Source organism: Zalophus californianus, chromosome 8 (assembly GCF_009762305.2).
Source record: "Zalophus californianus isolate mZalCal1 chromosome 8, mZalCal1.pri.v2, whole genome shotgun sequence".
Lineage (NCBI taxonomy): Eukaryota > Metazoa > Chordata > Mammalia > Carnivora > Otariidae > Zalophus > Zalophus californianus.
The window spans coordinates 116769626-116796608 of NC_045602.1; the positions used below are offsets into that span (position 1 = coordinate 116769626).

Below are 26983 nucleotides of genomic sequence, written 5' to 3' on the forward strand. Positions count from 1 at the left end.
GAAGGTAGATGCTTAACTGACTGAGCCACCCAGGCGCCCCCCAGGCCACCTTTTTAAACTGAACCTATACTTTGTTATATATACTCTTTGCAAGTATAGTACAGTGCACTGAAAACAAAACCTACTAAATGCAATGTTGTATCCAAGATTGGCTCCTGGAATAGAAAAGGGGCATTAGTGAGAAAACTGGTGAAATCGGAATTAAATCTAAAGTTAGTAATGTACAGATGTTAATCTCTTAGTTTTGACAAATATACCATGGGAGTTTTATATTAGATGTTCAAATTAGAAGAAATTGGGTGATGGACATCTAACTCTGTACTATCTTTGCAAACTTTATATCTAAAATTATTCAAATTAAAAAAATTGTTTAAAAACCTCCTCCCCCATCCATCTGCATTTACCATACTTCTAGCTAGTAGCTTTCAAACTTTTTTGACCATCACTCACATAATACATTTGCAACCAGGTATACACACACATTCAAATATAAAATCAAAATAAAATGCTTAAGGGGCGCCTGGCTGGCTCAGTCAGTGGAACACGTGACTCTTGATCTCAGGGTTGAAGGTTGGACCCCACATGGATGTAGAGATTACTTAAAAATAAATAAATAAGGGGTGCCTGGGTGGCTCAGTGGGTTAAGCGTCTGACTCTTGATCTCAAGGTCAGAGGTTTGGGCTACACGCTTGTTGTACAGCCTACTTATTCATAAATAAATAAATAAATAAGCAAGCAAACTACTTAAAATATGTGTGATGTACTCAATTTTTTTCTCTTGCTTTTTTTAGTGCTGGTAACTATTCACCTATAGTGTCAGACCCACAAATGGAAGAACTACTCTAGCTATATTAGCCTACTGGTTTCTCAAACACATCATGCCTTTTTAAACTCAAGCCCTTTATTCTTCCAGCTCCTTTTCATTTCTCATTCATCTCTAGTTCTTTCCATGGCTGGAAATCATGTTTTTGCTTATGTAACACCTCCTTAAAAAGTCATTTATGGGAATCAGGTGGAGTGGTAGTTTGTTCCTGATTCCCAACCACAGGCTGGAATTTTCTCTGAGACTTTCATGAAGTCACAAATTAAATACAGGAAGGTGATTTTATTTCTCTAATCTTCAAATTAACAATTTTTAAAAAGAAACAAAGTATTAGAATAGTAGGTGGAGTCATATAGATATTTCTAGCTCCATTAGGTCAAAAAAAATAAGGGGGGACAAGAACAGTAGACAAGCCTTCTAAGAAACTTGCTGTCAGTCTATAATCAACATGAAGAGGTGGGCTTTGGAGCCAAAAAAGAAATTAAATAGTAGTTGATTATGCGTGTTCCTGAAGGAATTAGTCTTGCTGAACAGTAGTAAGCAACAATTCAAATGTCCACATAGAGCACTGAGGTCTCTGAACAAAGAACCTTCTTCCAGTTCCTCTGGCTTTCCCCACCAAGAACATCCATTCACCGTAAGACCAGAGAAGGACTCCTGGAGAGAAATGGTGAGTGTTCCCCACCAAAGGAGCTGAGGCTCAGGAAAAATAGTATTCTTGTGTTTCTATCTTAGTCTGACGGTGGGCTGATGCTGAAGTCAACTGGGCTACACCAATTCTGGTTTGAACATGAAATACCCACTGGGTATAACAAGGTATCCAGATGTGCATGGGTTGGTGAGGCAGGAGAAGCGAGGTCAGCACAAAGTCAGAGGCCCACTCTTCTAGTGTTGGGTCCACTTGATGCTCTTGAGGTCAATGCCATCCTGCACCATCTCCCAGAGAGGGCTGCCAAAAGAAAGAGACATTGGGTGAGTAAGGGCTTAGACAGGAAACAACCGACATTGGTCTCTGAACCCTGAGCCATGAAATCTCTTCATCCATTCTTGTCTCTCCACTTTCTTGCCCTGACAGACCCAACATAGTGATTAGCAAGTCTTTCCCAGCCCTCTCTCTCTTTTTAAAGATTTTATTCATTTGAGAGAGAGAGTGAGAGCACAAGCCGGGGGGAGGGGGAGAGGGAGAAGCAGACTTCCCACTTAGCAGGGAGCCAGATGTGGGACTTGATCCCAGGACCCTGGGATCGTGACCTGAGCCGAAGGCAAATGCTTAACCAACTGAGCCACCCAGACGCCCTCCCAGCTCTCTTTAAATCCTTGTCAGCTTTAGCCTCTCCACAGCTGCCAACAAACAATAACTGGATAGCCCAGGCTCAGCTCCAGTGGGGCCAAGCCAGTGGCATCAGGTTGTGGTCATATTCAAGGAGCTCTCATCCCATTCATGACAGACTATGGACACAGTTTCCCTGGTAGTACCAAGACCCTTGGAACCTGTGTAAGCAGCAAGTTTCAGCCTCTCTACTCATCCCTATCACATGTGGACCACTTTTCACACTTCTTTCTGGGTTTTGCTCTACTTCTCTGTTAGGTCTAGAGCTTAGCCATAATTACCTAGGTATGTAGCACCCTTAACCAATTCCTATCAGCCTCATCTCCCCAGAGTTGGACTGTGCTTCCAACATCCCTGGTTCCAATTCAAAAGTACCTTTTGGATATTAGAACTGAGCATCCCATCTCACACAAGAACTGCTGCTGGTAAATCTGCTAAGCTCTGACTCCCTTCAGCTTCAATGCCTTAGATAATATTCCCAGACCAGATATTACTTCAGTGTGTTATGAATATGAGATTCTGGTTTGGATTTCCCCAGTTAATATTCTTCTACCCAATTTCATTCTGTTCTTTGCTTATCCCTCTCCTTTATGCCATGCATTCCCAGCATGCCTTTCTATGTATGACATTTTCCATGGCTCTTAAAATTAGCCATCTCCTTTCTGTCCTTTCTCTTTAGAGGTCACTTATTGTCATAGACTCACACTGTAAAGCTTTAGCTGAGGGCTAATGAGACCAGGCTGAATTCAGTAGGGTGAAGATGCTGAAGCCACAAATAAGAAGAATAAGGCTTTGCAGCATGGTCAGTAGAAATGCCCTTTGAGTGTGCCAAAGAGTACCAAAAAGCCAAGCCAAGGAGGAATCTTGAGCCTAAGAAAACTAAGCAAGCTGTAGATATTTAAGCAATACAACTAGACCCTGGGAAGGAAAATCCAGAGCCCAGAAAGGCCTAGGAAAGTTCATAAAGGGAAGAAGGGCATATACCCGAACTTCCTCACTCTCAATAACTAGACCAAGAGAATCCTGAAAGTTGAATTTAACCAGGATGGAGCCAGACTCTGAAAAATTCCAGAGTCCTCAATGTCCCCAAGAAGAAGTAGAGCTGTATGGCTATTAAGGGAAGCCCCGGTGGCAACTGGCTGACAAAGCATTCTTGACCTTGCCTATAAAGCACCTTCACAAAGAACACTCTGAAGAGTAGTTCTTAACCTTTTGAGAATTTGATGAAAACTATGAACTTTCTTTCAAAGAAAATGCAAAACAACACAATATTTAGCATACAATTTCAGGGCTATCCTGTACCTCCTAAAGTCTAGCCACATAACCCAAATTAAGAATCCCTATCTTAAAGAGAGTTTTCCTCTACTTAGTCTAAAAATCGCTAATTTTGTATTGATATTAATACTATAATAATGAAAAACATCTGAATTTACATAGTTCTTTAGTTTTTAAAAACACTTTTGTCCCATTCCGAAAACAAGTAGCCAAGGAGATCCACTGTCTGGCTTTGTGGAACTTTTATTTATGTATATAAGTTTGTATGTATGTATGTATGTATTTTTAAGTAAGCTCCATGCCAAATGTGGGGCTTGAACTCACGACCCCAAGATCAAGAATCACATGCTCTACCGACTAAGCCAGCCAGGGGCCCCAACATTGTAGAACTTTTAAATCCTAAAATCCAAGTATTCTCAAAGGTTGGTTTCTGGCAGTGTGAATACATAGCTGGAGGAATAGAGAGGAGCCAGCACTACAATTTCTTCCAAAGGTTCTCTGGTGCATAGTGCATACCTCATTTCTCGAAGACGCTTCACATGGTGAATGCACTTCTCTACCGTGTAGTCCACTTCCTCCTCTGTAGTGAAACGGCCAATGCCAAACCTAAAAAAAGGCACAAGAGAAGAGCTCCACATCTGAACTCTGGCACCAGGGTAAATTCATTCAGCAAATACTCAATGAGGATCTATTCCACAAAAGACAAGGAAAGAACATAGCCAGAGTTTCTCAGAACATGGGTCTGTGGATCACCCACAATCACGTCACCAGAGAAGTTTCCTATACCTCCTCCAGTCCTAGTGAATCAGAATCTCTGAGTGTGGAACTCAGAAATCTTCACAAACTTCCCAAGTGATACTCAATGAAGTCTGAGAACCACTGCTCTAGAAACTTTCAAGAAGAATCAAGAAGGGATAAGGAAAACAAGTCTGAGGAGACTATAACAGGAGATGAATAATACAAAAGAGGATGCTTTTCATAAATATGGCAGTTCAACTGACTGACCTGATAGAAGAGTGAGCTAAATCCTCATCAGTGCCAATTGCTCGAAGGACATAAGAGGGCTCCAGGGATGCAGAGGTGCAGGCACTGAGGAGAAAGACAAGGACCTTGTTCAGTTCATCATCGACAACTGCTTTTAGTCACAAACCCCTAGTCTTTTTTATTTTTTTTAAGATTTTATTTATTTATTTGAGAGAGAGAAAATGAGAGACAGAGCACATGAGAGGGAGGAGGGTCAGAGGGAGAAGCAGACTCCTTGCTGAGTAGGGAGCCCAATGCAGGACTCAATCCCGGGACTCCAGGATTATGACCTGAGCCAAAGGCAGTCGCTTAACCAACTGAGCCACCCAGGCGCCCCCACAAACCCCTAGTCTTGCTCCCACCCCCAGGTCCCTGAAGTCATTACATGGAGATAAAAGAGACATTCTAATCTGGGAGAGCTAAAGGGCCCAATGCTGCCTGCATTTTCTGGAATGTGAACCTAGCTCCTCCTCTGGACTTTACAGAGGATATCCTTCTTGGGCAAGGACATTACCAAAGTATGAAAGAACATGATACCACATGAGCTGGGTCTGACAACCAGGAGCAGCAGAGAACCAAGTGTTCACTCCCCTAAGATTGAACACACCATCAGTACCAGCCTAGATGGCAGTTAAACCTTTGATGGCCTTTGGAGCATCCTTCAATTCTGGAGGTCTGCAACAGAATAGCTAGTATAACACTAGAACAGATGCACGCATCTCCTGGGGCCACAAAAGGCACAAAATTCTACCCCAGGAAGCCTTCTTAAGGTGGCAAACTTCACCCAGTGCCAAGCCAACTAAAAAATCAGCACTTACAAACTGACCTTTACACTTAACCAGGAGCTCTTGTGCCTGTCATCTCCACACTAAGAAGTTTAATAATCTGTTACACCACTTAGGGGCCAGGCTAATGAACCCTATCATAGTTCCTGTCTATCCAGTCCAACTCACCTCCCTGAGGATAAGGCGACATCCTTGAGTGCCATCAGCAGACTCTCCCCTTCCACATATGCAAAGGAGAGGTTGATACAGCCTGGAGAGAGAATCACTATAAGAGGAGGTTCAAAGTCTTAGGCTCTTCCAGAATGGGGATAGAAAGGGCATGTCCATACCTGGGTAATGGTGCTCAGGGTCGCCATTCATCACCACATCCGGAAGGCTCTTCATTATCTTCTGTGTCAGCCGCTCTGCTAACTTTGAGATCCACTTATGGTCATACTGAGAAGCAGGCAAGGGAGGACTAAGCACAGTGACCATTAACAGCTCAGAAACATACAAGATGAGGAGCCCTACTCCTGTGCTCAGAAGTGACTGTGCATCAGGCCCACCTATCATCCTGTGTTACTCATGGAGATCACTGTATGCCCAGTACTGAGCACAGTACCTGGCATGCAAAGGTGCTCAATAACTGGACACATGGTAAAAATGAAGGGGGGAAATTGGAGGGGGAGATAAACCATGAGAGACTATGGACTCTGAGAAACAAATTGGGGGTTTTGGAGGGGGTGGGGGGATGGGTTAGCCCAGTGTGGGTATTAAGGAGGGCACGTATTGCAAGGAGTACTGGGTGTTACACACAAACAACGAATCATGGAACACTCATCAAAAACTAATGAAGTACTGTATGGTGACTAACATAATTAAATTAAATTAAAAAAAAATAAAAATAACTGGACACATGGTTCGAATAAGCTAGAAATAAATGAGCCGGTAACTACTGAAAGAACCTGGATTTTGGAGCCCATAACACCTCCCACAGAACAAGATGCCAGCAGTACTGGGACAAGGATGGGTTTCCTAACCCTCCTCTTCTAGCAGAGTTGTGCTGAGAAGCCTCAATAGGAGACCCGAACAGGGGAAGAAGTTGCAGAAGGGAACTGCCCTCCCCATACCTCCATCTCTTGCTGTGCCACCTCACATGCGGCCCCCAGCCCCACCACCAAGGGTGTGGGCACTGTCCCAGACCGCATACCCCGCTCCTGCCCCCCTCCACTCTGCAGGGCCTCCACACGCACACGGGGCCGGCGGCGAATGTAGATGGCACCAACCCCTGGGAAACAAAGTTTGTTACAAAAGAGAAAAAAAGAAAAATGCAGATGAAACAAAGTATCACTTTCAAAAGGGGTCAAAATATTCTTTCAACTTTTCTGTAAGCTTGAAATTCTTCAAAATAAAAAAAATGGAGGAAAAGGAGAAATGGCAGTAAAAGCATAATATTTATAAAAATTACTGGGGCACCTGGGTGGCTCAGTTGTTAAGCATCTGCCTTCTGCTCAGGTCATGATCCCGGGATCCTGGGATCAAGCCTCACATCAGGCTCCCTGCTCAGCGGGAAGCCTGCTTCTCCCTCTCCCACTCCCCCTGCTTGTGTTCCCTCTCTAGCTGTGTCTCTCTCTGTCAAATAAATAAATAAAATCTTAAAAAAAAAAAATTTAACATCAGGAAGGTAAGTACTAGGAGTAATGACCAAATGGTTTAAACTAGCTCCCTATGCATGTCTGAAATGACATCATGTAATGTATCATTATTCATAAAAGCAAAATATCAGAAACTCAGATATTCATCATCAGAGGAATGGGCAAATAAATTATGATATAGTCCACACAATGAAACACAAAGCTGGTGTATAAAAGAAAGAGGAAGCTCCTTCTGTACTGCCACTGTAAAATTTCCAAGATACATTGTTAGAAAACGGGTGAAATCTGAATAAAGTTTGTACTTTCCTTAAAAAAAAGCATTATTAGGTGAAGAAAGGAAGATTCAGAACAATGAGTATACCATGCTATTTTTTTAGTAAAAACGTAAGGGTAGGAGGGAAAATATATATGTGCTTGTAAACATATAGAATAATTCTAGAAAAATATTCAAAAAACAGCCTCCCCAGAGGAGAACTACATTAATGGTAGAAAGATATGAGAGACTCTCTGGCCTTGTACTTTTTTGTAGCTTTTGAATTTGGAACCATGTAAATATATTACCTCATCTAAACAGAATAAAATTTTTTTTTAAAGATTTACTTATTCATTTGAGAGAGAGAGAGAGAACAAATGGAAGAGGCAGAGGGAGAGGGAGAAGCAGACTCCCCACTGAGCAGGGAGCCCGACATGGGGCTCGATCCCAGGACCCTGAGATCATGACCTGAGCTGATGGTAGACGCTTAACCGACTGAGTCACCCAGGCAGCCCCAGAATAAATTTTTTTTTAAAGGGGTGGGTGACTGGCTGGTTTAGTCAGTGGAAAATGTGACTCTTGATCTCGGGGTTATAAATTCAAGCCACACGTTGCATGTAGAGATTACATAAAAATAAAATCTTAAAAAAAACAACAAAACAAAACCAAAAATCTTTGGGGGAAAAAACAGAAAGATGAGAGTGGAATTAAAAATTAGCACACTCTCCCAAAGTGTATCAAAGCTTAAAAATGTATATAACTTAAGGGGCGCCTAAGTGGCTCAGTCGGATGAGTGTCTGACATTTGGTTTCAGCTCGGGTCGTGGTCTCGGGGTTGTGGGACTAAGCCCCATGTCAGACTCTGCATTCAGCAAGGAGTCTGCTGGAGATTTTCTCCCTCTCCTTCTGTTCCTCCCCCTGCTTGTGCGCTGTCTCTCACTCTCTCTCTTTCTTTCAAATAAATATAAATAAAATCTTTTTTTTTTTGAAGATTTTATTTATTTGACAGAGAGAGACACAGCGAAAGAGGGAACACAAGCAGGGGGAGTGGGAGAGGGAGGAGCAAGCTTCCCAAGGAGCAGGGAGCCCGATGTGGGGCTCGATCCCAGGACCTGGGATCATGACCTGAGCTGAAGGCAGACGCTTAACGACTGAGCCACCCAGGCGCCCCAATAAAATCTTTTTTAAAAAAATGTATATACTTAAGACTTGGCAAACCAACTTATAGGAATTTCATGCCAAAATATGACCAGGAATGTGCAAAGATAGTCACGAAGGAGTCACAGGTTTTAAACAGAGTGGTCACTTGGTGAAGTTCATCTTCTTCCATCTGCAACTAAGAAGTTGCAGAACAACTTCTTAGGCAGAGATTGTAGGTACTAACTACCAAAACTAAGGCAGTACACCCCAAATTTATTACAAAGGGCCCCAGTTTTGAAATAATTTATAGAACAAACTACACTTAATTAAGAAATATTTCATTTCCTCATCAGATTCAAGTATCCTCACTATGTGATGCTCTGCAGTTCCCAAGTTCAGAGAGCACAGGCTCTGACCCCACATCTGGATAGTGAAAGATGCCATGTTATCTAAATCCACTGAGATCCTGATTTCAGAAAGCAGGAGTTTGGATAGTGAGAGATACATATACACATTTAAATGCTGATCAGAGCTTCTGCTCAATTGGTTTTGTCAAAATACATATACCCATAATAAAAGCCAATAAAGGCAACATTTTGATTAAAGATAGAATGCCTATTGTGTTTTTTATAATACTAGCTCACAGAAACACTCGATAACCTCTGGGAACCTTGAGAAGAAGCCATCTTACATATTTCCAGGAGCTATCAGCTTTCTCCTCAGGGTGTATACCCCAGTGACATACCCTACGGATATAGAAAGTGTACCAGCATTACCAACCCCCACAGGCCCTCACCTCAGAGAGAGAGGAATTTTATGGCTACCTCCATAAAATAGAAAACAAGATTGGAGTGAAAAGAATTCTAGCTAGGAAACAATCCTGGGCCAATAGGACCATAGGGAACAGATAAGTATCCTTGAGAGACTAACAGGAACACATTAAATATAGGCATAAACACCATAAAATAAAAAAAGAGATGTAAAAGCCCAATCTTCCCCTAGGCTACAGAAAGACACAGGGAATGAAGGACTCAAAGCACATTGCTCTGAATATCATAGTGGGGCAGACAAGATAGCTGGCCTTATCTAGCTAAATTTGATATGATAAAACCCTTTGATCCTCAACCAAATTAACCTTCATTTGCTTTCTAAGGATTTTCTTTATTTTTTTAAGATTTTATTTATTCATTTGACAGAGAGACACAGCAAGAGAGGGAACACAAGCAGGGGGAGTGGGAGAGTAAGAAGTAGGCTAGGATCATGACCTGAGCCGAAGGCAGCCATGTAACGAATGAGCCACCCAGGCGCCCCTCTAAGGATTTTCTAAAGAGATCATGGAACAATGGACTGCTATATAACTGCAAGAGTCTACAAATACGCAAGTATTCTTGGTTATTGCTAAAGGACACTTGCATTCTGCAAGACACTATGATTGTACAACTTCCTCTGAGAGCAACGATAGTCTCAAATAAGTTCAAGAAACATCTATCAAGGAGTTTACTGTGAGGTCTGAGAGAAGGAACTCTAGGAGAGGCTGGTACCTTTGGGACCATAGATTTTATGACCACTGATGCTCATGAGATCAATTTTCATGTCATTGACGTCAAGTGGGATTTTTCCAACAGCCTGGGCTGCATCGGTATGGAAATATACCTTTCTGGAACTGCAAATCCGCCCTGAGGAAACAACAGAAGGGAAGAATCATAGCACAATGTTGGGAAGTCACCTGGCAGTGACCCAACAACACACCCTGAGTTCTAAGGCAAAACTGCATCTGGCATTACCCTTTAGCCATACAGTAAATAACTTCTCGCTCTCTCTCTTCCTCTCTTCCTCCCACTCTCTCTGTCATTCTCAGCTAGTTTCCTTCACTAGAAAAAGTAAGGGCAAGTACACATCACCAAATCAAAACATCCCTGATATTCTGATGCGTAAGACTCTTCTTACCTTGTTAACACAGGCCTTTCGATATATCAGACCAACTTTTATATCTTTCTTAATTTAAAGGAAGCAAAGATTAGCAGAGCTATTTGCTAATGTGCCTTAGGAGTTACAGGGTGAGTCTTGGGCTCTAAGTGAGCATAATAAAGAGATGTACTAAAGTGACAAAGGTGAAAAAGGAAGAGAAAAAAGGGCGGTGTTTTGTTTTGGGCAGCAATTGCAGTTAAATGAAAAGAACAGAAAGAATACTAGACCTGGATTCAAATACTGCTATGCCATACACAATAGGTCTTTGAACAAGGAACTAAAACTGCCTTTCCCTTGATCTCCCTCCTAGACCACTCTTGCTCCTCATATGGATCCCAGTGGTGGGCAAGCATCAAGGTCCACCCATGGTACTCACCTATTTCCGCAATGGGCTGCTTCACTCCAATCTCATTGTTCACAGTCATGACTGAGACCAGGCTGGTATCTGGCTGGATGGCAGCCTCTAGTTCCTAAGAGTATCAGGAGCAAGGAGACTATATAGTACCAACAAAGTCCTCCCTAACTCAGAATGTAGGCAAGCTTAGTCTTGGAAAGGGGCCTTTCACCACCCACTTATCAGTATGGTTAAAATAAAAATAGTGACAACACATACTGGCAAGGATTCAGAGAAACCGCATCATTCACACACTTGGTTATTACTACTAGTAGGAACGTAAAATGGCATAGCCACGCTGGAAAACAGTTTGATAGTTTTTGTCTCTTACTAAACTAAACATGAAATTACCATATGGCCCAGTAATTGCACTGTTGGGCATTTATCTCAGGGAAATGAAAACAGATTCACACAAAAAACTTATACATAAATGTTGATAGCAGCTTTTGTCAGAACAGCCAAAACCTAGAACCAACCCAGAGGTCGTTCAACAGGGGAATGGTTAAACTGTTGAACCACCACACGGACTAGGACTCAGCAACATAAAGAACAAACTACTGAGACATGTTAACAACCTAAATGACTTGCCAAAGACTTACGTTAAATGAAAAAGCTAGTCCCTAAAGGTTACATACTTTATGATTCCATTTATATAACATTATTGAAATGACAAAATTAAAGAAATGGAGTTCAAATTAGTGGTTTTTTTTTTTTTAAAGATTTTATTTATTTATTTTTTGATAGAGAGAGACACAGCGAGAGAGGGAACACAAGCAGGGGGAGTGGGAGAGGGAGAAGCAGGCTTCCCACTGAGCAGGGAGCCCAATGCAGGGCTCAATTCCAGGACCCTGGGATCATGATCTGAGCCAAAGGCAGACACTTAACTGACTGAGCAACCCAGGCACCCCCAAATTAGTGGTTTTAAAAGAACAACATGAAGCATCACAGTGGTGATAAAACTAATTTGATGGTGGTGGTAGTTACACAAACCTACATGTGATGAGTGAGTAGAGGTAAAACTGGGGAAATGAGAATAAGATTGGCAGACTGTGTCAATGTCAGTACCCTGGTTGTGCTATTGTACTATACTTTTTCAAGATACTACCACCATGAGGGACAATGGGTAAAAGGTACATGAGATCTCTCTGTACTATTTCTCACAACCACATGTGAATCTACAATTACTTAAAAATTAAAAGTTTAATAAAAAAAAGAGAGAGAACCTTTCCTAAGGTTGTCAGAGTAAGCTGCAAACAACAAAGTAAGTAGCAAAAAACAAGGTTATTGGTGACAACACTGAGGTAGGGACCTCACTGGACGAAAATGTTTCTCATAATGGAATTATTAATCAGCCTCCCAATATCTTGCTTTCCCGGACACTGGTCTATTAGAGGGGCTCAATGTCATATTTCTCTCAGCTTCTTGTTTGCTTCCTTCATAGCATTTATCCCAGTTTGTAACTACTTCATTTATATGTTTGTTTATATGTTAACTGTCCCCTTTATTAGAATGTAAGCTCCCTGAAGGCAGGGACTAAGCTTGTCTTGTTCATCCCGCTATCCCTAGTGCCAAGCTCTATGGAATAATAAATACTATAAGGCGAAAAAAAAGCACGTTAAGTATTATGAGAAATAAAAAGCCAGAAAATACATGCTCCTAGTATTCAAAAGACTTAACCTAGTGGAGAGATAGACATAAACATACAACAGAGCACAGTAGTAGAAAACAATAGGAATTTAAGGAATTTAGAGAAAAAAGATATTAATAGGGGTTGGGGCAGCCAAAATAATTTCAGCAAAGAGCTGAACTTGAGCTAAGTGGTTAAAAGAGGGAGAGAATTAAGGAAAGTGCAAAGAAAAGGAGAAGATACCAAGGGTACGGGGCTATGAGAGAACAGGCCCGCAACAGGATTGGCCAGGACCGATCAGGGAGATGTGAAGGCAGTGTGGCTGAAGGGGAGGGTTTTATGAAGGGGCAGAGTGGTCAACAATATTGGAACACTAGGTGACAACCACCATGTCTATTCTGAGACCAGTATTACCTGAGTATCAAAACCAGACAAAGATATCACAAGAAAACTACAAATCAGGATCCCTGAGGACTATAGAAACAAAAATCCTTAACAAAACAATAGCAAACTGGGGCACCTGGGTGGCTCAGTCATTTAAGTGTCTGCCTTCGGCTCAGGTCATGATCCCAGGGTCCTGGGTTTGAGCCCCGCACTGGGCTCCCTGCTCAACGTGGAGCTTGCTTCTCCCTCTCCCACCTGCCCTTGCTCTCCCTGTCTCTCTTAAATAAATAAAATCTTTAAAAAACAAACAAAACAAAAAAACACTAGCAAACCAAATCCAGCAAGCTATCAATCAATGTATACACCATATTAATAGAGAACAAAACCCCATGACTACCTCAATAAACATAAAAAACCAAATGATAAAACCAAAATGCATTCATGATAACAACAACAAAAATCAACAGACTTAGAGGAGAACTTCTTCAATCTAATAAAGGACATTTATGCAAGAATGGCTATGAAAAATCCAGTTAACATCATACATAATGGGGAAATCTTTCACCCAAGATCAGGAACAAAATGAGGGTCTGTTCTTACCACTTCTATTCAACTTTGTACTAGAAGCTCCTGCCAGGCAACTGGGCAAGAAAAAAATAAATAAATAAAGGCATCCAGGGTGGAAATGAAGTAAAATGATCTCTACTTGCATGTAACATGGCTCTGTCCACAAACTGTATCTTAGGATTTGACTAGGGATGCTGGTATCCAAAATCTGGTGAACAAGATGCATGAACTCCCTACCCAAAATGTACAGATAAGGATATGGGCCACAAAGGGAAATATTCTTCACAAAAACTACACCTCTCTTTAGAGGGATGAGAAACATCAGTACAGGGGAGAAGGAGGCCAGAGCTTCTCCATGGTGAGTGTTGAATCCCTAGCATCCTGCACACACACCCAGTGGCCCTCAGACAAACCAGGAAGCACTGACAAAGCTGAGAAAAACTCCTCCAGAGAAAAAGAAGATAGTGCACACTCAGGGGGAATATATGCTCAGCTTCTCTCCCAGGCCTATTTCTCTAAGCTCCCCCTCACCATTAGATCTAGTCCTTCAAGCTCCAGCTGAGGCTGAAGACAGATTTACAGGCTGAAGTCAAGCCCCTCCTATTTTGCCCCTCCTACCAGTAGCCACTCCTACCTTCAGGTCGATGATCCCACTCTTCTTCACCGGGAGGTATGTGACCTGAAAGCCCTCAGCTTCCAGTGAACGGCAGGAATCCAAAACACATTTGTGCTCTGTCTGAGTGGTGATCAAGTGCTTTTTCCGTGACCTATAGAACCTGGCCACCCCCTAAAAATTGGTGGTGGTGGAAGGAAGGAAGGTATACTCAGAGAAACAGCAAGGACTTCAATCCCACTTGAAAGAAAAAGTGGGAAAGAGCTGTATGTTCCAACATCAATTCTGTGACACCAATGTACTACAATCAACAATTCTGACACTAACTACTTTGAGTTAGTCAAATCCTGCAGATTAAGGGGCTCAGTCCCACAAGACTAACCCCACTTCAGATGTCAGCCACAAGGCCCAGGTGTCACAAGCCAGCCTCCAGTACTTTCGCCCAGCTGGCTACAAATTCTGGACTTCCCACAGCCCCCTAAGGTTCAATAATTCACCCAAATGACTCTCAGAACTCGCTGAAAACACTACACTATTACTATTATTATAAAGGATACAATAACCCCTAAGGTTCAATAATTCACCCAAATGACTCTCAGAACTCGCTGAAAACACTACGCTATTACTATTATTATAAAGCATACAATTCTGGAACAGTCAAATGGAAGAGATGCATAGGGCGAGGCCTGAGGAGGGGATGGGCACAAAGTTTCCATGCCCTGTCTCTGTGAATCTAGGCATGCCACCTGCCCAGAGCATCCATGAGTTCACCAACCTGGAAGATCCTCTGAGCCTTACTGTCTGGAGTTTTTATGGGGGTTTCATTACCAAGGCATGACTGATTGAATCACTGGCCAGAGGACTGAGCTCAATCTCTAGTTCCCCTCTCCTGCACTGAGGGAAGTAGGGCTGAAAGTTCCAACCCTCTAATCATAAGCTTTGTTCTTCTGGAGCAGCCAGCCAATCCCTTGCAACCAAGAGTCCACATGAGTCACTTCAATACCATAAATTCAGAAGGTCCAAAGGGGTTTGTTATGAATAACAAAAGACACTTCTATTATTCAGGAAATCCAAGGATTTTTGAGGCTCTGTGCCAGGAATATTTTATATAAGAAAATATATTTTTATGATACCACAGGTAGAAAATAGGGAACATGCCTATCCTTGCATCCCAGGAAAAAGCTTCTCTCTTTATTTCCACTTAATAGTAAAACATGCAGATATGGTGACACTGATACCCAAAGCTGCCAGTGTAGAAGGAAAACTCACTCACTCATTCCTTGCTGATGGAAGTATCAGCAAGGAATCTTGCTATCTATCATCTCTTCAGAAAATCATTTAGAAAGATGTCTTAAAAGCTGTATTCACAGTCTTTAACTGTGATTCCTCATTTTAGGATTTACCTTAGGGAAATATTTCTTTTTTTTTTTTTTTTTTTTTAAAGATTTTATTTATTTATTTGATAGAGAGAGAGAGACAGCGAGAGCAGGAACACAAGCAGGGGGAGTGGGAGAGGGAGAAGCAGGCTTCCTGCGGAGCAAGGAGCCCGATGTGGGACTCGATCCCAGGACCCTGGGATCATGACCTGAGCCGAAGGCAGACGCTTAACGACTGAGCCACCCAGGCGCCCTTAGGGAAATATTTCAAAAGACAGGTCAAGCTATAGAGATGGAATATGTTTTTGCTGTATTTACAATCTTTAAAAAAAAATGGAAAGATTATTGCTAATTGAATTTAAAGTTTTTAAAAAAGGAAAGATTAAACACATCCAACAACAGAGAAATGAATAGTAAAGTATGATAACACAACTCCATGAAAAAGAAGGTAGTTATATTAAAAATTATAAAGTTTGGGGCATCTGGGTGGCTCAGATGGTTAACCATCTGCCTTTGGCTCAGGCCATGATCCCAGGATTCTGGGATCAATCCCCATATCAGGCTCCTGGCTCAGCGGGAAGCCTGCTTCTCCCTCTCCCTCTGCCTCCCTCCCTGCTCATGCTCTCTCTCTCTCTTTCTGTGTCTCAAATGAATAAATAAAAAATCCTTAAAAAAATAATAAAAAATAAAAATAAAAATTATTAAGTTTGACGGATGCCTGGGTGACTCAGTGAGTTAAGCATCTGACATCAGCTCAGGTCATGATCTCAGAGTCCTGGGATCGAGCCCCATGTGGGTCTCCCTGCTCAGCAGGGAGTTGGCTTCTCCCTTTCCCTCTGCCCCTCCTCTCTACTTGTGCTCTCTCTCTCTCTCTCAAATAAATAAATAAAATCTTTAAAAAAAATTTTTTAAAGGAAAAAAATAAAAAGAAATAAAATGCGGTGGGGCACCTGGTGGCTCAGTCAGTTAAACCTCCAACTCTTGGGGCGCCTGGGTGGCTTAGTCGTTAAGCGTCTGCCTTCAGTTAGGGTGATTATCCCAGGGTCCTGTGATTGAGCCCCACATCGGGCTTTCTGCTCAGCGGGAAGCCTGCTTCTCCCTCTCCCACCCGCCTGCTTGTGTTCCCTCTCTCGCTGTCTGTCTCTCTCTCTGTCAAATAAATAAATAAAATCTTTCAAAAAAAAATAAATAATAAAAAAAGAAACCTCCAACTCCTGATCTCAGCTCAGGTCTCAATCTCAGGGTCGTGAGTTCAAGCTGCACATTGGCCTCCACACCCAGTGTGGAGCCTACTTAAAACAAACAAAACAAAAACCATGCAACCCCATTTCCCCCACAAGCTTATAATAGAATACTACTTTAAAAGCAGAATATAGGGGTGCCTGGATGGCTCAGTCAGTTAAGTGTCTAACTCTTGGTTTTGGCTCAGGTCATGATCTCAGGGTCCTGGGATCCAGCCCCTCGCTGGGCTCCCCATGCTCAGTGTGGAATTTGCTGAAGATTCTTTCCCCTCACTCTCCCTCCCCCTCTGCTCCCTGCCTGCACCCTCCCTGCCATCACACTCTCTCTCTCAAATAAATAAAATATTTTAAAAAGCAGAATATAGGGGTACCTGGGTGGCTCAGACAGTTAAGCATCTGCCTTTGGCTCAGGTCATGATCTCCAGGTCCTGGGATCAAGCCTTGCAACAGGCTTCCTGCTTGGCAGGGAGTCTGCTTCTCTCTCTCTCTCCCCCTCTGCCCCTCCCCACTGCTCATTCTCTCTCGAATAAATAAATAAATAAAATCTTAAAAAAAAAAGGCAGAATATAGAGGTGCCTGGGTGGCTCAGTCGGTTAAGCTCGAGTCATGGTCCTGGGGTCCTGGGATTGAGCCCTGCATCGGGTTCACTGTTCAGCAGGGAGTTTGCTTCTCCCTCTCTCTCTACCTCCCACTTGCGCTTGCTCTCTCTCAAGTAAAAAAATAAAATCTTTTTTCTTTCTTTAAGATTTTATTTATTTATTTGGCAGAGTGAGAGAGAGAGCACAAGTAGGGAGAGGAGCAGGCAGAGGAAGAGGGAGAAGCAGACCCCCAGGATGATGACCTGAGCCAAAGACAGATGCTTAACGACTGAGCCACCCAGGTGCCCTAAATAAAATCTTTTTAAAAAATTTAAAAAATAAAAATAAAAAAGCAGAATGTAAAATGAATTAGGCCAAAACTATAACTATATAAAAACTGTATGTTCTTGAGTATAAGGAACATAAAAAGGAAAACATTTAAAAGTTCCCCACCCCTGGGCAACCCATTCAGGACCCCTCTCACTCTAGAGAGCTTTTTTTCTTTCCTTTCTGTTCTCACCTTCACTTAATAAACTTTCACTTCACTTAAAAAAAGAAAAGTTCCCCACCCCTTTCTATTCTCTCCTATCTCAGTTACCCACAGTGTTGAATCCTGTAACAACAGATTTACCCATTCAGGAGACTAAGGGGAAAACTGATACAACTATTCTTAGCAATCCCTGGCCTCTAGGTTTGGGGACAGTAGAGATTTTCAGTTTTAAAAACGCTCCCCATTCCAGAAATCATCCCCATTTTTGGAGGGATCTCCACCCTGGTTCTGTGGTTTCTGCATTCCAAAGGAAGGACACCTTCTGGCTAACAGAATCAGGCAGGGTGCTGACAACTCTGGACCTCCTCCCAGGCCCCCTACACACAGTCTAAGCTCAGAAGAAACAATACTGGCAGCACAGTTGAGAGACAAAGGTGAGAGGAGGTGGAGACAGTTGAACCTAGAGCAGTACACACTTTCTCAGAGCCTTGGTATTTACACAAGTGGTCCTGAAAACCAGGCCCAATCCAATGTGATTAAATTGCATGAAAAACACCAGCATGACTACTGAGAGTGGAATTTTACTTTTGTTAGCACCAAAGACCCAAAGATAGAGTGACTGATCTCAGAATGGATGATGAATGTAGAGGTTGCTTTTAGACAACAGGCTTGAGCAATGGAGACCTGATCAAGGTAAAAGGGCCCACAGTGACTCCCTTGCTGAAAACAGACATCAGGAGACCCACCTCAAAATATCCAGAGGCCCTAACTAAACAATAAGCTACTCACAACCAGGCCCAGTTGCCAAAAAAGGGGGAAATTCCATCTATCCCCATATCTCCTCACCTCCCCTTCAAAAAGTAGCCCCCACCCACTGCCTTCTTGCAGACCATCTCTCCTTTGCTGTCCTGCCCACCACTCCCCTGCTGGGTATTCAATAAACTTCTATCGCCTTTGTTCTGCCTCAGGTGCAACCTTTCACCACCCGCACCACCGACTTCAACCCAATCGGTTCACCCCACATTTTGGGGGCCCCCATCCAATCAGGAGAGACACCACAATGCAGTGAAGGCCTGCAGAAGCACAGCAACCAATACCTCAAAATGGGAACATCTAAAGAAACAGGAAGGGCACTTGGCTGGCTCAGTCATAGAGCACGCAACTTTTGGTCTTGGGGTTATAAATTCAAGCCTTAGGGCGCCTGGGTGGCTCAGTCGGTTAGGCGACTGCCTTCGGCTCAGGTCATGATCCTGGAGTCCCGGGATCGAGTCCCGCATCGGGCTCCCTGCTCAGCGGGGAATCTGCTTCTCCCTCTGACCCTCTTCCCTCTCGTGCTCTCTCTCATTCTCTCTCTCTCAAATAAATAAATAAAATCTTTAAAAATAAATAAATAAATAAATTCAAGCCCTAAACTGGGTGTAGAGATTACTTGAAAATATAAAATCCTGGGGCGCCTTGGTGGCTCAGTCGATTAAGCATCCAACTCTTTTTTTTTTTAAGATTTATTAATTTATTTTAGAGAGAGAGCACAAGCAAGTGCAGAGAGGGGCAGAGGGAGAGAGAGAGAATCCTCAAGCAGACCCCTGCTGAGTGGGGAGCCCAACATGGGATTCAATCCCAGGACCCAGAGATCATGACCTGAGCCGAAATCAAGAATCGGCCATTTAACTGACTGAGCCACCCAGGCACCCCTTGGTTAAGCATCCAACTCTTGATTTTGGCTCAGGTCACGATTTCAGGGTCATGAGATTAAACCCTGCACTGGGTTTCAGGCTGGGCACAGAGCCTGCTTGAGAGTCTCTCTCTCCTCTTCTACTGCCCTTCCTTACCACCTCCCATTTGTGCGTGCTCGCTCAAAAAGAAAAAAAAAAAAAATATATATATATATATATATATACACACACACACACACACACAAAATCTTTCACAAATTAAAAATTTTTAAAAAGGGGTGCCCGGGTGGCACAGTCAGTTAAATGTTGGACTCTTGGTTTCAGCTCAGGTCATGATCTCTGAATCACGGGATTGAGCCCCATGCTGGGCTCTGTGCTCAGCATGGAGTCAACTTGGGACTTTCTCTCCCTCTGCCCCTCCCCCTTCTAAAATAAATAAATCTTTTTTTTTTTAAGATTTTATTTATTTATTTAATTGACAGAGAGAGAGAGAGACAGACAGCGAGAAAGGGAACACAAGCAGGAGGAGTGGGAGAGGGAGAAGCAGGCTTCCCGCCAAGCAGGGAGCCCAACGTGGGGCTTGATCCCAGGACCCCGGGATCATAACCTGAGCTGAAGGCAGTCGCTTAACTAACTGAGCCACCCAGGTGCACCCCCCCTTTTTTAAATAAACCTTTAAAAAAAAGAAACAGGAAAAACTTGCTGCAAATACATCTCATCAGAAGAAAAGGGAAGGTGGGAAGAGGGCAGCCCTGAAACCACACATATAAGGGTAAAGCTGGTAACCAGAAGCAGAGAAGCATGCCCAGTTGCAAATGGATTTTGGACTTCACTGTGATTAGATCAAAAGGTTAGTGAAGGGGCACCTGGCTGGCTCAGTCGGTAGAGCGTGTGACTCTTGATCTGGGGGTTGTGAGTGGGAGATCCACATTGCATATAAAAATTACTTAAAAAAAATAAAACCTTAGGGGCGTCTGGGTGGCTCAGACGGTTAAGCATCTGGTCTTGATCCCAGGGTCCTGATATCGAGCCCCACATTGGGCTCCTGGCTCAGCGGGGAGCCTGCTTTTCCCTCTCCCTCTGCCTCTTCCCCTGCTCATACTCTCTCTCTCTCTCTCTCTGTATCTGTGTCTCAAATGAATAAATAACATCTTTTTTTTTTTTTTAAAGATTTTATTTATTTATTTGACAGAGAGAGACACAGCAAGAGAGGGAACACAAGCAGGGGGAGTGGGAGAGGGAGAAGCAGGCTTCCCACCGAGCAGGGAGCCTGATGCAGGGCTCGATCCCAGGACCCTGGGCTCATGACCTGAGCTGAAGGCAGACAGTTAACAACTGAGCCACCCAGGCACCCCTGAATAAATAAAATCTTTTAAAATAAATAAATAAATAAATGGATAAATAAATAAATAAATAAAATCTTAAAAGAAAAAAAGGATGAGGAAAAGGGTTGATTCACCATTATCCACTCCCTGAAGTAGCTGCCACCCATAACACCAGTGGTTAATGGTTAAAGAGCCACCTCCTTTCATGTCCGACTACCTCACTAAACTTAGTTCAACAGGAACAAAGATTTAAGATGGAGTAGATCACAGAGGGTTGAAGGAAGCAACAAATTAGAAAAAGCGTATGTTTGCCTGTGTCTTTTTTCAAAATAGGGTAGGGGTGGGTAGCTGGGAAATACATTTATGAGCCCAAATGATGGAGGGACACCATCTCCCAAGTCAGGAAAGCCCAGATATGCCCTCTGGTTTTCTTACCTTAATTGCTATGTTGTTAGATTCAGTAGCGCCACTAGTGAAAATGATCTCACGAGGATCAGCCCCAATCAGAGATGCTACTTGCTGCAAACCAAGAAACAGAGATAAATGACATCAGTTCCCCAGGCAGGAATGCAACTGCAGACACAGCTGGGACAGGAGCTCTGGTTCAAAAAAAGCTCCACTGCACCCTATCAACCGCCCAGGAAGAAGCTCTGCACCCACTAGGGTCAGACAATGGGTAGATTCAGTTCCATCCCAGATCTGAGGCTCTTTCCCTGCCTAATACAAAATAATAACAATAATGGTTATGGTTATTTATTTAAAGATTTTATTTATTTATTTTTACAGATTTTATTTGAGAGAGAGAACATGAGCAGGAACAGGGGCAGAGGGAGAAGGAGAAGCAGACTCCCCACTAAGTAGGACCCCGGAGGGGCACCTGGGTGGCTCAGTCGTTGGGCGTCTGCCTTCGGCTCGGGTCATGATCCCAGGGTCCTGGGATCGAGCCCCAAATCAGGCTCTCTGCTGTACGAGAAGCCTGCTTCTCCCTCTCCCATTCCCCCTGCTTGTGTTCCCTCTCTCGCTGTGTCTCTCTCTGTCAAATAAATAAATAAAATCTAAAAAAAAAAGTAGGACCCTGGGATCATGACCTGAGCAGAAGGCAGAAGCTTAACTGACTGAGCCACCCAGGCTCCCCGAAGATTTTATTTTTAAGTAATCTCTACACCCAGCACAGGGCTCAAACTCACAACCCAGAGATCGAGAATCACATGCTCTACTGACTGAGCCAGTGCCCCAGTACTGGTGCCCCAATATTGGCTATTTATTTATTTATTTATTTATTTATTTAAGACGTATTTATTTATTTGAGAGAGAGGGAGTGCTCGCAAGTGAATGAGTGTGAGCAGAGGGGAGGGGCAGAGGGAGAGGGAGAGAGAATCTCAAGCAGACTCCCCACTGAGCATGACTGTGTGGAGCCCAACATAGGGCTCCATCTCACAACCCTGAGATCCTGACCGGAGTCGAAATCATGAATCTGATGTTCAACCGACTGAGCCACCCAGGCGCCCCACAATACTGGCTTTTTAGAAAGCACTTATTGAGGGGCGCCTGGGTGGCTTAGTCAATTAAGCAACTGAGTCTTGATCTCACTCAGTTCACGTCTTGATCTCAGGATCATGAGTTCAAGCCCTACATTGGGCTCCACGCTAGGCATGAAACCTACTTAAAAAAAATAAAATAATAAAATAAAAAGCACTTATGGAGCTCTTAGTATGTATAAGCATGTGTTAATAAACACATCATCAGCAGTATCTCACTGAATCCACACAAAAACCCTAAGGAATAGGAACTGTTAGAATCTCCATTTTCAATGTGTAGAAATTGAGGCTTAGAGAAATTAGATAACGTTCCAAAGTTCATTTAGTTAGGAAATGTAAAAACTAATAAAATGCCTTCAGAGAGACTCCAAGGCCTGCTCTCTAAATCTCTTTCTGAAAGAGCCCCAAACCACTTCCACGTCCACCCAGAGCTATCAAGGAAATACCTCCCACAGTCCACCGAACCTCTGACATCAGAACCTCCTAGAGTCTTCTATACTAACCTGGCGAGCATGTTCCATGGCTGCCTCACTCTCCCAGCCATAAGCATGTGTCCGGGAGTGCGGGTTCCCATAGTAGTTGACTAGGTAAGGGAGCATGGCATCAAGCACCCGAGGGTCCTGAGCACAACAGAATAGATCAGTCTCGAGTCCATAGATCACTCAGGCCCCACTCCATCCCCTCAGACCTGCCCAACCTGCCTTAACACACTCCCAACCATTCAGACACTGCCTAGATTGAGCTTCAAACATTCTTCCATCCCCTCAGGTACTAAACAAATATCAGCCTAATATACTCCCACTCTCAACCCACCTTTAATCATTCTACCAGATGATTATTCTACCATCTCCTCAGGTAATCTACAAACTTTGCCTTGTCCTGACAGCTGTTTCTGCATGTGTTTCCATTCCTACCAGGTGATGGGATCTATAAGGGCCAGGATATGACAAGAGTCCACATGTTGATGAAATCTTCCACTAATACTGAAGTGCTTATCATGTGCCAAGTTCTGTTTAAAGGGCTGCTTTATGTCTTTTAATCTATTTAATACTTACCCAAATTCACATAGTAAGTAGCAATCCAGCTAATTCCAGAGCCTATGCTTTTATTCCTACTATAGTGCCTACACTGAAGTGATTTGACCAAGGTCAATAGCTAGTAAGTAGTAGAGCCATTTCTAGTTTATTACAACTTAAACCTCCTGACTTCTGGCTCATTGCTTTTCCCAACACACTTCGAAACGGCTCTCACTTCTGCAGGATCCAGTCATTTCTGTGCATTGTCAGTTCTGCAATATAACTGTTATAAATAGCATTGGGGAAAGCTGTCCCTCTATCCTTACCAAAGGAGTTGTAGCTTGCACATCCATATACAGAGGTCGCAGCATTGACTCCGCCTGTGGGGCAGTGGCTGTATCTGAGGGAACAGCCGACTGAGGAGAATGGTCTACAACTGACAAAAAAAAAAAAGGTATGAAGTGGCCAAGCGTGAGAAAACCTATGGACACAGGGTATCCAAGACAGAAGGTGAAAGCTGGATGGAGGTGAGATGAGCGGAAAGGATGCTGGGGTTGAAGCTCAATGGAAAAGAAAAAACATCACAGAACTTAAACTGTAAAAGAAAGGGAGACAGACCATGCATGATCTTGGAGGGGGATGTTGGGACAATATTCGAATTGCTTCGTTGGGAGCTGGGAGGGATCCGAAAGGGCAAAGCCATTTACAAGGACTGAGGAGACAGAGTAGGTAAGATCTCCCTCAAAGATTACTGGCTGGATGACTAGCATCTCTTAAAGTTGGCCAGGAGAGGTCTGAAGGCCGACCGAGCTTCCAAGGATCCGAGGGCCTGTGGGGCAGGATCTGAAGGGCGACGCGGCGGAGTCAATGGGTCTGAGGGCAAGCCTGGGGAAGTCTGAGGGGTGCAGCCAGAAGGCAGGGTCAGGGGGTCTGGGTAATGGGCGGAAGAGGGAGGCTCCGTTAATACTCAGGTGCGTCGCCACGCCAAGGGGGAAGGTCCGCGCCTGCAGGGACGGTGGCGGCGAGCAGGGCCCGGAGCGTACCGCGCAGGCGCAGCCCCCGAGTGGGAGCATCGGACTTGGGCCCCGGAGCGACCGGCACAGCCGCGGCCACCCGCCTCCAAGCGGTTCGCAGTAGCATGGTCCCGCAGGCAAAGCCCCCCGCCCGAAGCGGCGGCAGTCCTCAGCTACGCGGTCCCGGAAGTTCTGCTCCGTGCCCCGGAAACAATTCCTCCCACCGCGGACGCGCTCCGCCTCGCGTTCTGTGTGAGACGTAGAGCTGAGCGACCGAAGCCGCGAGCGAGGTGAGGTGGGGGGCGCCCCGGCGCGGGGACCCGAACGCTAAGAGGGTGATGGAGTCGGGCTACGCGCTTCTTTTCCTCTCTGGACTTCCCCGAACCCTTGGATCCGCTCCCCCCCCTCCTCCTCCGGCCCCAGCCCAACTCGGGCAGGCGGCTAGGCCCACACTCCCCTAACCTTCGAACCCCGCAGATGCCGGTGGCCGTGGGGCCCTACGGACAGTCCCAGCCGAGCTGCTTCGATCGCGTGAAGATGGGCTTTGTGATGGGCTGCGCAGTGGGCATGGCGGCCGGGGCGCTCTTCGGCACCTTTTCCTGTCTCAGGTGAGGGGCGCGGGCGGTGATCTCTGGGCGGGACTACCGGACCTTCCCGTCCCGCGCCACTTGGCCGGTAGCCTGGATAGAGCCTACTTCAATTCCCTCGCTGTCGTTTAAGGAGCGGGACTGATTTCCTACTCACCTTGCCTCGGCGCTTGAGAATACGAGTTCTGATTCAAACAATGTCAGAAAATTTGACTCTACTCCTGTAACCTTAAGCACGTTAGAGTCTGGGTTTCCTTAAGTGTAGAAAGAGGTCAGTAGTATCTACCTCATAGAGTTGTAAGGATCAAATCAGAGCAAACTTAGGACAGAATGTGGCATTAAGTGCTTAATAAATGGTTGTTGCTGCTGTCGCTGTTTTTTCCAGTTGCGCATAGTGAAACAAAGTTGAGCAATTTTACTGTACTGCAAACAAGGTATAGATACGGAGCAGATAAACTCTACACCTACATCCTAAATGTCATTTTCACATGTAGTAGAGATTATTATTCCCATTTTTCCACGATGTAAGTTACCATTTACTGAGCACTTACCCAGTGTGAATCACTGTTCCAAATGCTGCATGTGTTCTGTGGTTATGATCCCCATTTTAGTTAGCACAACCTGTAAATTGTAGAGCTGGGGCACGAACACAGATCTGACTCCACAATCATTGCTTTAAAACCAGGAAACCATCAGAAAGACAAATTGGAGACTGTGGGTGTGTGTGTACGTATATATATCCTGGAGGTAAAAGCAAAACAAAAAACTAGTTTCTCTATATACTTTGCATCAGTTGCCTCCCACAAGCTGAAGGCAGGTCATAGGATATTCATCAGAATACCCCTAGAGACCCTGATGCATCTTTTTTTTAGTCATTACCTGCCTCGGGTGGGAATAGATAATGTCTTGCACAACTTCAAGAGTGCTTGATTTACTTTGAAAACAAATTGGAAAAGGGCAGTTAATGCTGTTTCTTGTATTTTTATTCCCAGTTGGCTCCATATTTTCTTCCTCTCTTAGGATCGGAATGCGGGGTCGGGAGCTGATGGGCGGCATCGGGAAAACGATGATGCAGAGTGGCGGCACATTTGGCACATTCATGGCCATCGGGATGGGCATCCGATGCTAATAAGGGCAGTGGTTGCCCAGTACAGCTACTCCTTCCCATCAGTCCCAGCTCATGTACTATAATAAAACAAGTCTTTGAGTAGTTGGGAGTGTTAAAGGCATTTTTTCTTCTTTCTGCCTATACCCAGCTTAGAGAAAGCTGCTGAGATGGGCCAATGAGTAGGTTTGGGGTCTGTTTCTTAAGTCCAGTCTCTGTTAATCCAAAGTTAGAAAAATTTTCCATGCCTGGAACTTTGTGTAGATTCTAATAAACTCTTGTTATTCAGCCCCATAAGGTTGATGCTGTTCTCACCATTTTAAAGGTGAAGAACTAAGTCTAGATTTCCTCAAAGTTGCACTGCAAAAGGTAGTGTTAACCCAAGTCTCATTTCCAAAGATATGTTCATCCTTCAGGTTTTGTGCAGACGTAAGCAGAAAAAGAACCATCCACTGGGAAACAAACTGACACAATATAGCTTAATGGCATAAACCTCCCAATTTTCTAACCAGCCATCCATGATGTCAGTTGTATAAAATGACCCAACCCCCCACATACAATTCTGTTAATTGGGTTCCTAAGGTAGGTTCCTTGTAATAAGGACAAGTGCCTCTCCCCTACTCTGGCCACACAGCCCTTGACAGATTGTGCTTTAAACTGCATTGCCCCTCAAGGAAAATGGTAATGTTATGATGGACATAAACTACGCTGGCATATTTGGGGGGGTCATGAGGACACTACCAGAATAGCTACAACAGCTAGATTTCCCAGAGTGGGATGTTCTCTCAGGAATGGATTACCTGTTAAGATTCACTGAGAATTCATTTATTTTGTCACACTATTCGTTGCTTTTATTACATTTGCTTTAATATCATTTACAACCCAAATTTCATTCTGTGGCAGTGGGGAAATTTTCTTTTGCCACCTCTTTTTAACATTCATCTTTGCTGGCCCAGCTCCCTGGAAAATGACAGAACAAAGCAGATAGGACGTTTATCAAGAATAAAAAATTTAGGAGTGCCTGGGTGGCTCAGTTGGTTTGAGTGACTGCCTTCGGCTCAGGTCATGATCCTGGAATCCCAGGATCGAGTCCCACATCAGGCTCCTTGCTCAGCAGGGAGTCTGCTTCTCCCCCTGACTTTCCCCCCTCATGTGCTAATAATCTTTAAAAAAATAAAATTTAGGGGCGCCTGGGTGGCTCATTCGTTGAGCGTCTCCTTTGGCTC

At 43.9% G+C, this 26983-nt stretch overlaps 2 protein-coding genes across 3 annotated transcripts; one reads left to right on the forward strand and one right to left on the reverse strand.

Annotated features, from left to right (window-relative positions):
- Window positions 1–1093: 1093 nt before the first annotated feature.
- NFS1 (NFS1 cysteine desulfurase) lies at window positions 1094–24326 on the reverse strand. Of its 2 annotated transcripts, XM_027622550.1 has the most exons (13): window positions 24096–24326; window positions 23379–23488; window positions 22540–22656; window positions 20934–21017; window positions 13837–13989; window positions 10607–10700; window positions 9804–9938; window positions 6346–6503; window positions 5566–5671; window positions 5405–5486; window positions 4434–4517; window positions 3945–4034; window positions 1094–1772 (listed from the first exon to the last, which is right to left on the reverse strand). In XM_027622550.1, the coding sequence occupies exons 1-13, from the start codon at window positions 24190–24192 to the stop codon at window positions 1709–1711; spliced, it is 1374 nt and encodes a 457-aa protein (XP_027478351.1). In that variant the 5' UTR covers window positions 24193–24326; the 3' UTR covers window positions 1094–1708. The 2 variants fall into 2 exon arrangements, with proteins under 2 accessions (XP_027478351.1, XP_027478352.1); XM_027622551.1 differs by lacking the exon at window positions 13837–13989.
- Window positions 24214–25863, forward strand: ROMO1 (reactive oxygen species modulator 1). The gene is made up of 3 exons (XM_027622552.1): window positions 24214–24355; window positions 24543–24673; window positions 25673–25863. Exons 2-3 carry the CDS (start codon window positions 24543–24545, stop codon window positions 25779–25781), a joined length of 240 nt encoding a protein of 79 aa, XP_027478353.1. The 5' UTR covers window positions 24214–24355; the 3' UTR covers window positions 25782–25863.
- The last annotated feature ends 1120 nt before the right edge of the window (window positions 25864–26983 follow it).